This window comes from Epinephelus fuscoguttatus, linkage group LG7 (assembly GCF_011397635.1).
Source record: "Epinephelus fuscoguttatus linkage group LG7, E.fuscoguttatus.final_Chr_v1".
Classification (NCBI taxonomy): domain Eukaryota; kingdom Metazoa; phylum Chordata; class Actinopteri; order Perciformes; family Serranidae; genus Epinephelus; species Epinephelus fuscoguttatus.
In genome coordinates, this window is record NC_064758.1 from 38,750,731 (window position 1) to 38,768,848 (window position 18,118).

Genomic DNA, 18,118 nt, shown 5'->3' on the forward strand with positions numbered 1-18,118 from the left:
GAGGCAAGTCTTTAACAGTGAAGAAAGGGTCATGTTGGTTTTGTAGATAAGTGATCCGTGTCCCGCTGCCAACCCTAAACAAATTCCATTTCAGGCAGCTCACCTCTATGGCTCGTCTTTATCTCCTCTTCTATCTCAACTGAAGGCACTTGACATTTGGGGAAGGGTTAGAGTAAGATTCAAGCTGGAATTCGTTCAGCTTCACATTTTTACCAAAATGAAAACACATCAGTTGTAACACTGTGCATAAAAACGCTTCTTGGAGCGTTTCTTATCTCCTAACAGATCCCAGTCTCCTATACAGTAATTTATTATAAATTTCAGATAAGCAGATCGAGCGTACACACGATTAGGAAACAGACTAACAATCTTAAATCATCACTCGCCCTGGTACACATACTGTATATACATGTGTTATCTCGTTTATTAAATTTTCCATCATTACATTACTCAAACAAGCAGTATTAATAAAAGAAAATACAAGTATGTCTTTTGGTGACGGAGAAAGTGTTGGCCATTTTGACGTGTTGTTTTAAACTACAGTAATTGAGGACTGCAATCCACAGAATCTACATCACACGTACACGGGGCAGACTCATTTTTCACCGCAGTGCTCATGGAAATTTTCATGTGCTGAAAAAAATCAAGGTTTGTTTACATTCATCTGAGCACATTGGGCAAATAAGAACTGACGTGGCACCTGAGTGAATTATCTGGAATGAAGAAATAAGCATGAGGTGAGGCTTTTGGAGGAGAATGGTGACTAAACTTAGATGGCAGATTGAAAGAGCCTCTTTTGAGGAATTGCAGTCGACTGGGCAGGAGAGACAGAAAGAGAGAGGTTTCCCTGTGTGACCTTCCTTGGTGTCTGGCACCATTTAATTGTATCTTAGGGCAGGATTTTCCAACGATGGTTTTAAAGGAAGAAATAATGACTCATTGGATTTAGCGTCGTAGGTACGGTCTTTTGCATCATGCCTCAATTGGGCAAAAATTATTTAGAAATAAACTGGTAAATAGTATTTTTTTATAGGCTGTAATTACTGAGTGAGAACACAGCGGCTTTAGAGAAAAGTCTGCATCTGTTAAAAATGTTCCTTGTCATTAAAATCTTGCCTTCCCGTAGTGGGACGTGTATTTTATAAAATGTATAAAATAATGAGGCCCATTTAGTAGTGGTCAGACCATGGAATTACAACTTCCGGGTCTGTCATTTGATGTCACTGGGCCCAAACAGACTTTTCCCATAGACATACATTGGGAAAGAGACATCTGTAAATTAGTGGATACATTTTTTGAGTGTCACAACCCCCTTGAAATGACTCGTTCCACCACCTTGATTTGATTCATTCAGTCTGATAGCATTTTAAAGTCTTGAAGAGACACACGATTAATCATGTTATTCCCATTCAAGTTAGCAGAGCATTAAACTGGTTCGGCCGGTGGAAGTCTGTAGTACACTTGCTTTATGGGCCCAGTGATGCGGAAGATTTGGGTAATTTTACACCCTGGAAGTTAACCTTCTTTTGGCTTAATGTATCAATGTGAACAAGGCCCCACCTACAATGCTATCTCCAGTTCTCTTTTTACATCTATGGTTTTGAAGGCTTGAGTCTGGCATCTTGGCCGTCGCCATCTTGGATTTTTGGAGCCAGAAGTCACCATACTTGAATGAGAGGGTGGAGGTGACCCCAAAGCCCTGTACGTACTCCGCAAGAACAGAGAAATTTGTTCTTTTTCTCGAGGTGGCAAGAACAAGAGCAAAGTTCTTTCTGGCCAGGACATTTCATACTTCAAGAGAAACGCAAGTGCAGAACTCCTGGGAGGTCCTCATAGGCCCCTACCACTGCTGCATACGTCACACGCTTTTCCGCATTATCCATGCCCACTTCAAATTTCTGACCAATCACAAAATAGTTCTCGGACACCACACAAGAAAAAAGTTCTGCCCAGATGATGTGTCAAGAACAAGCTCCAAGAACTCCCAAACCAGGGCTGCAAGAAAAAAATGCAGCCCTGAGAGAGAGAACAAATTTCTCTGCTCTTGCGGAGTATATAAAGGCCTTAAACTAGCTGCTGGCTTGGTTAGCATCGTACATTTGCAGCTATGGTTAATTGTTATAATACTAATGCTAATTTTTGCTAGCAAAAAAATAGGCTTAAAACCATTAAAACAAACTGTACTTACCAGAAAAACTGAATGTTTAACTCCTTAGAGGGTCTTGTAGTACAACCAAACACTGAAGAATTTTTAGGGCTCATTTATACACCCTTTATGTACCAAAATGGATATGTCCGTTTCAAACGTTGTAAATGTCACTGCCCAAATACTTCCATTTATCTTTTATGATGGCATACATACAACCAATAGATGGCACTAGAGGGCAGAGTCAAAAGTTTCACACGATGACGAACGAGGTGACGGGGAGGAGGTTGTAATGATGTACTTTAACGGAGAATTCTTTTCACTATGATGTGGTTTCCCTCCATTCCGCCATTTTTTTATGTCTTCATTATTTCCTACCGTCGTATCATGCTTGAACTATGCTACACTGCCCCCCGATCTCTGATGGTGCTACTCTATTTTGTCCGTATCTGTTAGCTTTCAGAAAACATACACAAATACTGACGAAATGAAGAAGGCTCTATCCTAGTCTGTATACCTATCCAACAACTTTCATGAATTTAAAACACACAGAAATAGCGATAGCTAGGGTTACGCCTGTACTCCTTGAATCTGGGGTAACAACATGGTTACATTACCTAACCAGTGGTGTCAACGGATGGCACCCACCTGTCGCTCAGAATGGCCCCAACCTTAATTATGCACAACATTAAGCCATCTTAACATTTAAGCAGGTGAGTCATATAAAGATTCACCTCTGTACAGTTGTCACACCAAGGAAATCAGCTAAAGAGACCAAAACTGTTATTGGCCAGCAGACAGCCTGTCACTCAAAGCGGCCTGCCCTTAAATACATGCACCTTTAAGCCTAAATAAAATGTAAACAGTCAAGGTTTATAAAAAAAAAAATCACCCCCATACAGTTGTCATGAATGTTGAAATTAGCTACACAGACCAAAACTGTTTTTTGTACCAGGCTGTAAACATGTTTCTTTCTTCTGTAAATTTGGACATTTTAACATGGGAGTCTATGGGGATTGACTCGCTCTTGGAGCCAGCCTCAAGTGGCCATTAGAGGAACTGCAGTTTTAGGCACCTCAGCATTGGCTTAATTTTTCTGCCCAGGAGGTTGCCGCTTGGCATATACATTTTTTGTAATGCTGTTTATTTTACTATGCAGTCTGTAAACCATTCTGAAAAGCCACTTATTATTAATTATAATGTAATTTTCCTTGATAGCCTTTATTTCGAATAGGTTAATGCTCACATTGGTCCATTAATTCATAATAAATTCTTTGTCTGTGTCTTTGCTTCTGCTGCAGATTTCAGACAACCAGCGAGTGGATCCACTGGGATCATGGATGGACTTTGTCAAAAGACCTGTTGGCAACTTCCCTGGAAAATGTCGCAAACGCAAACGACCCCTGGTAAACCCAGTAGATGGACTGTGTGTCTTGCAGTTCTTCAAACAATTGCACTTGATTTATGATAATTGACACGTTTTCTTTGTTTACTACAGCAACTGGTGAATAAGACAAACTTGCATAATGATTTTCAGATCAAGTTTGATGCATGACAATGTTTTGTATATCTTTTCTCTGCAAGCCGGGCCCACCTGGTCCTCCAGGTCCTCCTGGCCCTCAGGGACCTCCTGGCTCTCCTGGGGCTGAAGTGACCCAGGAAGTTCTTTTGCAGGAGTTCAAAGACATGATTAAAGGTAGAAACATGTTGGTTTTCCAGCCCAGACACATTTCAGCTCCCCATTCTTTTCTTTTTGCAGAGATAACCTACAGTTAACATTTGGATATGCACACACACACACACACATTATCATGAGAAAATAGTTTGAAAATCAATGCTTACTCAATCTGCACTGTTATGACCTGGATGTTTCTCTGTCAGAGGCTACAGAGAGGAGAGCAGCAGCACTGGACAGACAAACCAGCCCCAGCCAGCTACCTACTGCTCTCCTCACCCTGGAGGGGATGACCTCCTACCGGCGAATAGAGGAGGCTTTCCACTGCAAGCTCAAGGGACCTGTGGTGGTCGACAAGAAGACTCTGGTGGAGCTCCAGAACTTTCAGACAGTATGTTTGTTTGAAACTGAGTAAATGTTTATGAACTGGTTCGGCTTTGCTCCCAGTGCATGGCTGAAAAAGAAAAAGTTTTGGCTAATCCTCCTCTGCATGGTTACACGCTTTGTTTCTGACCCATTTGCTTCTCTGTCTTAACTGTGTTTGAAAGAGCGAGTGTTTGGTAATCATCGCTTAGTTTGCATGTGGGGGAATTAAGAGAGGATCATCCCCTCGCTGGTAACTGGCACTGGCAAAGCATGCGCTGCCACTCTGAGACTCAGACTGGCTCTTTCGTCAAAAATATCTACTTTTTCAATTCTACACATCACTCTCTGGGCGGCATACAAAAGGCACTCTGTCTCTGACTTGGAATAAAGTGTGGAGAGGACAGAAATAGACACTGTTTGAAACAGCATGCTGTAGTGGAAGAACTATGCCCTGTTGGGATGGGCTGACAAGGCTGGAGGAGGGAGGATTAAGCTTTGCTGAACTATTTAACATGCTAACACAGCACTATGTTAGAATAGGCGTGTTACTATGGCTTTGGAGAAGATGTTGTACATGTTTTTGCAGAGTCAGAAGTAAATAGACAGACAAAAATAGAACACAAGGCAACAAAAATAGAACACAAGGCAACAGAGGATTAAAATTAACATGTCTTCAGGGGCCTTTAAGCCTCGTCACACCAGAAAGTGGAACAGTGAAATTCGTCCACATGTCTTCATGAAATATGTGGCTCCATATAGGCCTGTCATGATAGTTATGTCATCAGCTTATCACCAACATTTTAGCGCATCAATCCCCATCCATTGCTTGCCCGATTCCTAAGAAGACTAAAACCAAACTTCAGAGACGACACAGCGTAGCTTACCAATAGCCTGCGGCTGCACGTATGGAGTGAAAAAGGCACAGTCCTGATGGTTGTTAGCTTACCAGTCCCTGGCAACAAGCCAACAAATCTGTCATTTGTTGTTATACCCTCCAACAACTTTATCCCCTACTCCGTAAATCCACCATCAAACCCTCTGGTTCTCAGACCGTCCATGCACGTGAGCCGACTGCAGCACACCGGACGGATTATGGAGGTAACTGCGGTGTTCCAGGAGCTTCTCTAAGTTTGTCTGTTAGTTGCAAGATTCATCACTTAGTTTGTTGGTTAAATTCTGTATGAAGTCTCCAACTGAGTATTTTTGGGCTACTTCTAAGAAGGTACTACAATTTTATATATACTTTCTTGTATATATTTACAGGCATTAATTACTTTTAATGACTTTTTTAAACATTTTATTCCAAATTCCATTTCTAGTGTCTGAATAGTCTCAAGACATAAAAGTTCATTGCTCTTTTAAATGGTTTTCTTGTATTATTATGCCATTATATTATCATTATATCAGTAGCGTAAGATGGTCTCAACATGGGTAATATTGTTTATAACTAGGGATTTACGATAATATCGACAGGTCATTCATATCATCTGATATTGGCCTTAAAATGAAATATCAGAAATGGCCAACATTCTTTTTATTAACTTGCACAATTAATAAGTATTACATACATTCAAAAGTTTTGTATTTCATGTCTCCATCTGCTGGCAGGCCATCATGATAAGAGTATGTATGTATATTATGATGTTAATTCCACTACAGAAGAGACTTGATGATCACTAAAATTAGGTGGGGAAAAAAGTGGATATATTGATATCGGTATTGGTTATCGACAAATGAGTTGTTAGATATCGGCATATCATATATCGGCAAAAAAAATCCAATATTGTGCATCCCTAATTATCACATTTCTTTTTCTGGGACAATATGTCGTCGAGCCAAAGACGTTATCATGACAGGCCGAATTCTATGAGCCTAGTGACACTGTGACAACTTGCAGGTCTAGTGGGTAAACTTTAGCCAGTGAGCTAACCGCTAACACAGCCTAGCTTGCGCTAGCTCTCTGACGTTCCTTCTGCTTTGTCCTTACTGTGCCATTTACTGTCCCCTGACATTTTGTTCTCAGGATTGTACATCGTGTCATTCAATACAGAGTTAATGGGGAGATAAAAGAAGCTCTCCAAGCTAATGAACTTGCTAAATGTTAGACAGCAGGCGAGGTATCTTGGTCGCTAAAGGACCAGTTTATTCAAAAGACTGTGAGTGTTTGTATACCCTTCCTCTTTTGTTGAGAGCTGAACTCTGACTACCTCCCAGAGAATTCATTATCACTCTAAAATGTACTAATATAAGGTTCTGTGCTTTCAGCCACCAGCTAAAGGAGCCTTCCTCAGAGGGTCAGGAATGGACCAGTCTACTGGGAGATTCACTGCTCCCATCACTGGGATCTACCAGTTCTCTGCTAACGTCCACATCGGTAAATCACAGTCACTGTTTTATATGGTATCACAGTACATATAATATACTGAGGCCTTAAGAGTTTCAAACAGTCAAGGAGCAGTCCTGGATCCTCTAAATTTTGTACATAATTGATTAAGCACTTCAGGGCCACGACACATGTTGCATTTTTTTACACCTTGAAATCCATTGTTTTCAACGTAGACGACTGAAGACGAGCTCAAAAGCGACAACCATGTCGTGCCCTTCAAACTTTCCCAAGTGACTTTTTTTCAGGGCGTGACAGCTGAACCCTGAGATAAACATAGTTCAGCTCATGGAACTAATCACAGGCAGATATCTTTCATTTATTCGGTAACTATCAGCCTGTGGTAAATAAGGACGAGAAATTGATCATCTTAGTGTTGGGCTTTACATCTGTCCCACAAACGATGTTTTAAAATACAACGCCTGAAAGAAGGTCAGCTCCATCACTGTGCAACATCAGGCACAACCCTGCCCTTAGAAGTAGGCATAGCACCCAGTGCCTGACCTCACATTTTCCAGGCATTAAAAGACACGATGTGTTCTAGGCCTTAATGTTTTGACTGACTGTTTACTGAGCTCTGTTCTTGTACACAGGTAATCCAGACACTCAAAAATGATATCAATAAGGAAGGAGATATTAAAAGCTTTTATTGTAGTGGTTAAATCATTAAAAGAGCCAAAATGTTTTTTAAATAGTTTTCCGTCCTCATTGATAATTTTTTGCAGTGTTTGGATTGCCGTCCTGTGTATCCAGTTGTTTTCCACTCTCCACAAGCACCCGATATTATGATCTATGCTTGATTATACAGAGCAACCAGTCATCTCTTTTTCCTAGCAGTGTTTTTGTATTACAGTGTAGAGCTAGTAAGACCAAGTATTAAAAGTATGTTATGGAAAAACGAAAGATCAGACTATTCATGTGTTCTAATATTACCCTTTTTGGCTGCTTAGCTCACATATTTGTTCATATTTTCACCTTTTTTGTTACAAGATAAAAGTCTTTCAGGATGACGACTGATGTATTTAACAAACTTAATGCTATCTCAGGTAATGTGAGCTGGGATTGCTGGAGTGTAAACTGCACCAAATCCAATAAAGACCAGGAACGAACCACTAACACACAGTTTAATCCATTACTTACACTTTTGCTCTTGTGTTTTTGGTTTTGGAGTTGGAAAGACTAAAAAATTCCATCATCCAAACTCTTTATAAACAGACTATCTCTCTCATTACAGCCTCATGTATACAGACAGCTTCAGGGTGTGGAGAAATCCATAGTCTGACAGGCCTGTTGAGTTTTGTTCACTTCAAGGGGAATATATATGTATTTGTGAGCAATGGCTGAGTCAGTATCCGCATGTTGATTGTGAACATTTTGCCTCCTTACAGACCACAATGAGGTGAAGAGGAGCAAGAGTCAGCTCAAGGCCAGGGATAATGTTCGGGTGCTGATCTGCATCGAATCACTCTGCCACAGATACACGTAGGTATTCTGTATTATTAAGTGTGCTAACATGCGCACTCGCATCTCAGTTTTGAGTCTTATTCTGGTTTAAATCTTATCCCAGATTTGATGTTAACATGGAAATGGATAAACCTGATTACTCATGAATGCACAGTATCAGGTTTTGATCGTGTGTGTGCATTTTTGTCGTGACTCCTAGATGTCTCAGCCTCTACTTTCTGTACCAACAGAGCATGTTCAGAAACATGGATAAGATCTCCACATGCCACAGTATTCTGTTTTTTCTTTTGGAGTACTTCAGGAAGCATATCCTGCATTTGCATGGACAGTAAATGCCCTTGTTGTTAAAGGGACAGTTCACCCCCAAATCAAAATTACATATTTTTCCTCTTACCTGTAGTGCTAATTATCAGTTCAGACTGTTTTGGTGTCAGTTGCAGAGTGTTGGAGATATCACTCAGCTTGTGGTGCTCAAAGTGGCAGCACTGTCTCTTTACAGAAGTCATGACCCAGTTACTCAAGATAATCCACAGACCTTGTTTTGAGCAGTTCATGTAGGAACTATTTTCTTCACCTGGCAACTATATCACTGCGCAGAAGGAAGTGTGCATCTACTCATGGACAAAAGTGCTTGTGACAGTGTGAGATGAAAACCTTAATGGTGTCAGCTAGCTAGCTCAGTGGTGGTAGGTGAGCTAGCAGTACATGCACACTTTCTTTTGTGCCATGTTATTGTTAACAGGTGTAGTTTGGTAGAAAGAAAATAAAGTGTTTCCCACAGACTTAAAAGTTATGTGTGGCGGTAGCTGACAAAGTTTTGTCGTTTGTTGTTTGTCTCTTTGTGTGTGCGTGTCCTCGTGATCTTTCCATGTCCCCTCTCTGCATTGTGGGTCCGTAAACAAAGCCCAGAGTGTCGTGGGGTGGAGAATTGATCTGTGTGTTCAGTTTAAGGTGTTCATCTCTTCTTTAAAAAGGGTAGGCAGGGAGGCAGCAGGTGCAACACTCTCCCTGTATGTCTCCCCGAACAGGTCACACATCGTGGACAGCGCAGTGGGTGGTGTTGGCGCAGTGGGCTCCTCTGTCGGCGCCTCTCCATCCCGCTGCGTCCCGAACAGGATTCGCCATGATGTACAACATTATTGATAGTATTAATTAATTATTAAAGTTATTCAAATGATCAAATATAGGTTCGAACTTATAAAAAAATATATATATTCGAATATATTTCTAACTTCGATTTTTTACCTTCTGTAAAAGGGTCCCGGACAATTGTCCGGGACCCTTTTACAGAAGGTAAAAGTTGCGGTAATCTTTACTGACATTGTGCGGTAATGATTACTGACATGGCACATTCGGACGGGACTAAAATCTCTGGTAATTATTACTTTACCCCTCGTCCCTATATAAAACTAATCCCGTCCAAATAGGGCTTAAGTCTCATTTTCATTGTGCCTGGCACTGTGCTGCTTTGTCTGTGCCCAGAGTACACGATACACTCTGGAGGTATTGTGCTTTGAATAAACAGACACTAAATATAATCCAACAGCACTCCGAATTAATGGTCCAGCTCCAAAAATAAAAAATCAATAAGTGGTGGACAATGCTGATACTGTGGCGGACTGCCACAAAGAAATAAATGTGGGGGAAACCCTGCTACATGAAACTGCTCACAACAAGGTCTGTGGATTATCTTGAGTAACCCGGTCATAGTTTCTGGAAAGAGACATTGCTGTTGAATTTTTCAAATATATTTTTTGCTGCTTTGAGGACCACAAACTGAATGAAATCAAGTTCCATTATACTGGAGAGAAGACGGACATCTTGATGGCCGGTATCTCCAACACTCTGCAACTCACACCAAAACAATCCAGGATGACAAATAGCACTACAGGTAATAGGAAAATATGTATGTTTAAATATGCTGGAGAACTCACTCCTTGAATCCAAATCGAATTCACTCTGCCGAAAACTCTGTTACCTCAATAGATTGTATCTATGTGGTTTTTATTTACATGGTTAAAACCCATGCAGGTCAGTCATACCACCTATCACCAATAAGAGTTAATGAAACTGATCTAGGGAGCAATTACTCTAACAACAACAACCATCACGTTGCATTCTTGATATTCTTGTTTTGACAAATTGTTTACTTTCCCTGTGTAACAGTGATATTTTATTGGTGTTTAATGCTGCCTGAACTGTCAACAGAATTTACGAGCTGTTGAAGGTGTTGTCTGTTACTGTTTGTGTGGAACCAGTTTGGCATTTCCTGTATAAAAGCAGAGCAGGTCTTTAAAGGAAATGTCGTCTCACTCGGAGCCCTCGTCCCTGTCGCCGAACTAATCTTTATAGACTCACCTTTGACACTTCAGGCAGCCTGTTACACTCAGCAGCACAGCAGTGAAATGCCCTTGTTTGGGATGTGGGAGCCAGATAATGAAGTATCTGATACAGCGTTTCTACATGACGAGAAATTACAAATCCAGTCGGGGAAGGTTTTGAGTTCTTTCCAATATTTCAAAATCTCTATTTACATAAAGTCAGTGAAAACTGCAGAATGAATTGCTCCCTCAAGTCTCCCCCGGACTGCGCAGAGCTCCGCAGCCTCCCTTCTAGCTTGGTACAATGAGGAGAACGTATAAATAACATTATTAAGATGGGTTACCTAACCCAAAAGAGTCCTTGGCTTTTGATTCTTTCGAGCCAAAGCCCCAGCCAGTCTCGTCCTCCCACACATGAAAATGCAGAGAATGTGAAATGAGGCTCATTGTGATGGCAGTTGGAGTGAAGACAAACATGATTGATTTGCCATAAAAATGTAGCATTTTCCACTTAACAGGAGCCAGTGCTCTCTGTGTGTGGTTAGAGCCTGCAGCGATGTTACAGCCATCTACACAGACTCTCAGGGCACGGAGTTGTTAAAGGAAAAGCTTGACATTTTGGGAAATACGCTTGTTTGCTTTCTGGCTCAGAGTTAGATAAGAAAATTTAATACCACTGTCATGTTTGTACGCTAAGTATGAAGCTGCACCTGGTTAGCTTAGCTCAGCATAAAGACTGGAAACAGGAGCAAACAGCTAGCGTAGCTCTGTCTGAAGGTAATAAAAGGTGGATTGTTGTTTTTACACATAACTTACTTACCTGTACAGTAAATATGAAGCTACAGCCAGGAGATGAGGAGATGTTCAGTTTAGCTTTGCTTAGCTTAGCATAAAGACTGGAAACAGGAGGAAGCAGCTAGTGTAGCATTGTCCGAAGTTAACAGAAGGTGAATTGTTGTTCTTACAAATAGATTTCTTACCTGTACAGTAAATACAAAGCTACAGCCAGGAGATGCTTAGCTTAGCTTAGCTTAGCTTAGCCTGGTTCTGTCCAACTATAGTTCTATGACATGCCGTCTTTGAGCATCCAAAACTGACACTGGAGGGGTACCTAGCAAGTCATATTTTAACGTGTAAGGCCAATGACTAATCATACGCATTTGGCGAGTTGGGAATGAGAATGTGTTGGGTATGCAGGTTTAGACTGAGCCAGGCTAGCTGTTTCCTTCGTGACCTGTCTTTGTGCTAAGCTAATTTAGCTAGCTGCTGGTGGTAGCATCATATTTGTACATACACATGTGAGTGAGTTTCTCATCTAACTTTCGGTAAGAAGATATAGAATGATTCCTTAAAAGATAAGGCATTTTGCACTTTAACGATGTCTGAAAGAATGGTAATTTGGCACAAATTGTTGAAAACACAATATTTATTCTGAAATGTTCTTGTTTTGATATCATCGCAGTTCACTGGAGATGATTGTTGGATTAGAAAGTAACAGCAAGATATTCACTGTCAGTGTGCAGGGGCTGCTGGAGCTACAGGTGAGCACCACGCTGAGAAACACACAAACATGAAACATCTGTATTGGTGCGAATCTTTCCTGCATCATTATTGTGTATTTCCTCCGCAGGCCGGGCAGTACACCTCCATATTTGTGGATAATGCAGCAGGCGCCTCCATCACAATACAGAATGGGTCCGATTTTATGGGCATGCTGCTCGGTGTATAGCCTCACGACATGAACAAGGCATCATCCAACCATCCACTGCTGCCTTTTTTTTGTTTTGTGTGTTTTTTTCAATGGACTGCTTGGTACCAAACCACAGGGGAGGTTTGAAGGAAGGAAGCGAGGCTGACATGGACTTGACTGCTTGTCAGATGGTGAAAGGACAGTGTGAAGAACTCAAGGACTGAGGTTGTTTTTCACAGCGCACCACTGCCACTTCCCCGAGGAACTTGGATGCCTGTCGCTTCACCAATAAAAATAACCTGAAAATAAAGTACGTCTGTTACAGTATACTTTTCCTGGTTGTTGAAGACCTTTGCGGTAAACCAAATATCAATGTTTTTTGATGTTCTCTGGAAAGATATTGGAAGAGCTGGAGAACATGAGAAAGTACATTTGTGTTAAATGTGTACTGACATGTTAATGTTTGTTGTCTACATGATCTATTATGTACACACTCAAGAACTATAGTTATTGTTTATCATGGATTAAGTCTCACACTTATATATGTAATATGGTACATAGACTGTGAGTACACTGGACAATGGAAACATGCTCCATAGACAGAATACGGCCTCACGAGACCTTGTCCCACATATGTAATTACAAGGGCTGTCAGAATAATGCGTTCATTTTCATTAATTAACAACAACGCAATTGATCGCGTTTCATGGTACCCTTTGACAAGGTGCTTCACTGAAAGCCACAGTGGCTTTGTCACATGATGGAGGCAGATGAGACAATGCTGCTTGGCCCTGTGAGCAGAAAATTACATTTAAAAACACCCAATGGAACTGTTGATAGGAGCATCGTTCTCTGCAATTTCTGCAGGGAGAAATTTTCGTACTATCGGAGTACTTATAGTCAAAAATATCACCTTAACGCAAAGCAATTAGCAGCGAACCCGGAGGTCAGAGCTAGCACAGCCTCTAATGCTAGAGCTAGCAGCCAGCCTCATCAAACCACAGTCGACCAGGTGTTCAGACACAAATTGAGTACGTCTACTTATGACTGACTAAAACACGGGACAGTTGTTTCCAAAATCCAGCAGCCTTACTATGACACACCTGCCAAAATTCAATTTTTTTTTTTTTTAATCGCTTTACAGCCCTAGTAATGACATCTTCTGTAATATTACTATAACTGCATTTTTAGCCATTCTAGCAGTGTGGCAGTGTCGGTTGTTCGGTCCATGCCAAAATATTTCAACAACAGTTGGATGTATTTCCATGAGATTTTGCACAGACATTTGTGGTCCCAAGAGAATGAATCCTACTGTTTTTGGTGGTCCTTTGACTTTTCATGTAGCGTCCAAGCCCCGAGGAGGAGCGCCAAGCTTTGAGGCCAAGTTTATAGTGGCCAAACAGTGGCATTACAACTTTTGGGTCTGTTACATAATGCCACTGGGCCCCCAAAGACCTTTTCCTATAGACTTACATTGTAAAAGAGACGTCTGTAAATCATTGGATTTTTTGAGCATCAAAACCCTTGAGAGATAACTTATTTCACTATAAGGATTTGATGTATTCAGTCCAAAAATGTTTTGAAAGTCTAGTAAAGATTCAGGTTATTTTGTGCACAGAGTTCGGCCTTCTTTGACTTTTTGCTCCAGTGAGCAACTTTCATGGGAGTGAATGGTGCCCCGTCTCCAAAGCTGTATCCCATTCTCTTTATACATCCATGGTAGCCTCGCCATGAGGCTGACATTTGTTGTTTTGAGTAAAATATTGCAACAACTGTTGGATGGATTGGCATTAAATCTGATCCCCTCAGGAAGAATTTGTAACCAATGTTAGCATGCTAACACGCTAAGATGGTAAACATGTTTAGCATCGTACCCACTAAATGTTAGCATTGCCATAGTGACAAGGTTAGCATGCTGATGTTAGCGTTTAGCTCAAACAGTCATTTTGCCCAACATACAGCCTCATAGAGCTGTTAGCATGGCTGTAGACTCTTAAAGCCTTTTCACATTACAGCGGGAAAAGAAGGGTTTTGCGCTGTGCTCTCCGAATTGATTGGTGCAGTGTTTACCACTACCGGACACCCAGTGGCGTTTTACTAGACAACACCACCTTAGCACAATGCCATTGTTGTTAGCATTAGATTGCAAAGCTGCATCTGCATGCTGAAATTTTACAGAGCGAATATCTGATTTGTGTGGTGTCGATATGAGGCTGGTTATATTACTGTACACTGATGGAAATTTAAAGACACAAGTAATTCCATCTCTCAATTCAAGCAGTGGTGAAAAGCAACAGATGTCAGCTCAGGTCAAAGTTCAACAAATTTGAATTCTCTTTGCACCACAGATGTCTGCGCAAAGTCAGCACAACACACCACATACACAATAATGGAGAAAAAGCTGGTTATCCACGACTATGTGCATACGCCTTTTTTAAATGTGTCAGACAAATCGAGATTCACTTCGACTGTTAAGAGCTGTAAGAGAACTGTTTTTTTTACCTTAAGATTATTTTTACAGTCTATTTTGTGTTATCATTCATCATCTTTTTTTTTATTTTTTACTGTATTTTATTATTTTCTTGACATATAGATGTTTGTAATTTATAATAACTAATACACCAGTTACATTGGAAAGCATTGAAATTTGCTATGGTATTTATGTGTATGAATCACTTGTTGATTGACACTCGTGGACTCTTGAAACCACAGATTATTGCAAGAATAAAATTTATCTTTTTGCTATTTTTTTATTATCCATATTATGCTGTAATTTGAAATTAAACTTTTTAAAAATGATGCCATTCGTTCTCCACCCATAATAATGATGGTAATAGTGATGTTCGTTCATTTATAGGTATACTATGCAAAATCTGTAGTACTTTATACAAATAAGAGTACAAAATGAGGGAAATGTATCAATATCTGAAGTTCAGTTCTGAGATTGTTGTATGTAAATAGTTTTCTGATCAACCCATATCAATTTCAGGCTTAAAATTCCATTTTGGCCCCACCCAGTTTCAATCCAAACTCCACCTACTTCTGGTCTAAACCACGCCCATTTCAAGTACATTTACAGATACAGATAATTCAGTTGGTTAGCCAATTACAGATACAGATAGAGATACAGATAATCATGTATTTGCTCAGCCCTAGTTTTTATCTGCAGAGACTGCAGAGTGTCTGGGATGTTTATGGGCGTGTGCCCCCACAGCGCTCAGGTCAGATTGAGGCTTCATTAAAAGGTAGCTTCCAGGTGTCAGACGGTAGGCAGTAGCCATTCAATAGATGCAAAGAGAAAAAAAAAGACAATACCAAGGTAAAACCATAGACTGTAAAAAAAATAAATAAAATAAAAAAAAAAATGGATGTAGCCACCCTGACGTCACCCATTGATTTTTGACTCCTATTTTGAAGCCTCAAGTTCAGCATTTTTGCTATTGTGTTGTTTTTTTCAAGCCAGAGGTGACCATATTTGGACAAGAGGGTGGAGCGAGGGGTGGGTTTGACTCATAGATGCCTCGCAGATAGCCTGTCACTTAAAGTTGCCCACTTTTAAGGTTACACCTGCCCAAACGAACTGCACTTAGGGGGCAAACGAACTTGAGTTTGACTGAACCGAACCAAACAAGGCAGGTGTGAAAGCACCCAAAAGAAACATAACTTTTAGCCTTAATTAAATGTAAGCCTGTGAGTTTTATGAAAATGTGTCCCCTTACAGTCGTCATTAATGTTGAAATTAGCTACACAGACCAAAACTGTTTTTGTACCAGGCTGTAAACATATTTTTTTCTTCTGTAAAGTCGGGCATTTTAACATGGAGGGATTGACTCACATTTGGAGCCAGCCTCAAGTGGCCATTCAAGGAACTGCAGTTTTTTTGCACTTTTGCATTGTCTTCATTTTTCAGCCCTGCAGGTTACCGCTTGAGCGAAACACCAGATGAAAGTGAACTTGGGGTTTTACTTTCACTTTTGCTGTTGACCATGTTTACAAACCATAACCAACATCCTGCATTGTATACCTTTAAACACTTTATGATTATCACTTGCTCAAGGCAGGGAAATATATAAACTGTCAGAATTTCTTCTTTTTCTTCAGTATCTTTGATTTATTTAGGAAAAAAAGTTCTCTGGAGCTCAGCAAAACATTTCTCTGTGGCATCATTTGAATTGTAAAACACCCCAAATACCTCAAATACCTTTGCAAACACTGGCAGAGCACCAAGCGAATTCATAACTACCTGTAAAATATTACTAAAACATCTTGAGACCCACTGCACGTCATTTAGGATCATGTGTCCAGGGAGCTAACTCTAATTTGTCTAGTCTGTTTTTAATGTATTTTATATTTCTCAAGTTTCCAGTTTAATTAAAAGTGAATAGCTGTTGTCCATCACAACATGCTGCAGACCAGTTAATGGGCCTTTATTGCTGCTCTTTGGAGATTATTAGATAATCTGTAATATCACTACATTGTTTCTTGGGTGGTCTCACAAAGCACTAATAAGAAAGACTTTATTGCACAAATGCCTGTCCAGACAGTAAAATGAGCTTGTTAGCATCATTGCATGAATGCCTTATAATAGAGGCTTCTTATGGAAGCATTGCTGAAATGCCAAGTGTCACATACTGTACCCAAGAAGCAACCACAAGAACGTCGCACCCACGTGCTATTTCAGCCACCTACTGTAGACAGGAATGGGCTGCTTGCTGAAAAGCCAAAATTTGGAAAACAAACATTACTTTTTTCATTTTTAAACGAACTTGCCACATTTTCAGGCACCAGTTAATGTGTGTTCTTATTTCCCAACAGCTTATTTTTCACATAAACTACCAGTCAGGAGAAATGTTCTGAAAATGACAAATGAAAATAAAGAAAACAGTCCAGACAGAATTAACAGTGTGTGTTAGGTGAGTGAGATCGCTATTCACTTTCCTTTTTTTCACAAGCTGTAGTCTTTCAACATGTTTAACAGTGCGGGGATGACAGACGATATACGTTTACATAATATTTGCTTTTTCATTGCTCAAGAAGCAGAGCGAACGGCACACACTTGTGAGTTGTGATTGTCTTATGTTTTTTTTTTTCTTTCCAAAATGTGTTTAATGACAGCTATGTGAGCATGCCGTAACGCATTCGCTGCCCTGCAGTGGAACACGGAGCCTGCCAAAGTGGTTGCGAAACCACCCTGCGCCACGACTCTGACAGGAATTTCCCATCGCCCCATTATCAGCATCAGACAAGCTGAGTGATTGCAATTACATCTGCCGAAATGCTAAGAGCAACTGCCTTTTCTCTTTTCCTTCAGAGGAGTGAGGTATTATGAATGGCCCCATTGTGAATCTGTGAGGTTTCTGTCTGCCCAGTAAACCAACATAGTTGTGCTGTGTGGCTTTAATGAGGCCTTAATTATGAGATTCCTCTACCTTAGTGACTGACTCATTGGGTGACGGCTTTAAGCAAATCCCCCTGTGCACAGGCGTCCCTAAAACAAAGAGCTAAATGTGGCATTTTTAATACTTAACGCTTTTTTTACAAACTCAAAATCCATACAAAGCAGCAAAACCACTTCTCTTTAATATTAAAAGTGCTGCTGTTGACTCCAAACACACACAATCAAGCGTGGTTATGAAAGGTGACCATAGTTGGAGCCCAAATATGAGCAGGACATGACATTTTGGCGAGAGGCCAGTCACCGGCCCGGACCCCATGCATTCTGTCTTTCTTCTCTGTTTGTCAGCACTTCCAAACATGGCTACCTGCGGAGAGGAACAGACAGTGAGACTCTCTCTTAGGGATGCCAGGCTCCTGTATATTATGTTTTTAGCATGCCTTGAATTTTTTCACAGCAGCCTAAGTTACTCCAAACAGAGCCGAGCAGTCCAAGTCCTGCTGATACCGAGGCCGGCCTAAACAAACCTGTTGCTGTGATACCATCCCAAGTGGAGAGGAAGATGAGAGATAATTTCACTGCAGTGGAGCTCATTACTTGCTGGCTTTACCAATAATATTATAAGTACTTGTGTATTTAGGAAGCAGTTTTTAATAAGACACCTTTTATGAGGAGGAT

The 18,118-nt window shown here is 40.6% G+C and overlaps 1 protein-coding gene across 1 annotated transcript in view; it reads left to right on the forward strand.

The window, feature by feature from the left end:
• Window positions 1-14,814, forward strand: part of c1qtnf12 (C1q and TNF related 12) — a 30,178-nt gene extending 15,364 nt beyond the window's left edge. The window contains exons 2-8 of the mRNA XM_049581437.1: window positions 3,448-3,552; window positions 3,731-3,842; window positions 4,028-4,212; window positions 6,453-6,561; window positions 7,959-8,052; window positions 11,818-11,896; window positions 11,986-14,814. Coding sequence (XP_049437394.1) covers window positions 3,448-3,552; window positions 3,731-3,842; window positions 4,028-4,212; window positions 6,453-6,561; window positions 7,959-8,052; window positions 11,818-11,896; window positions 11,986-12,084 — 783 coding nt within the window. The 3' untranslated portion in view covers window positions 12,085-14,814. The remainder of the gene's footprint in view (window positions 1-3,447; window positions 3,553-3,730; window positions 3,843-4,027; window positions 4,213-6,452; window positions 6,562-7,958; window positions 8,053-11,817; window positions 11,897-11,985) is intronic.
• Window positions 14,815-18,118: the final 3,304 nt, after the last annotated feature.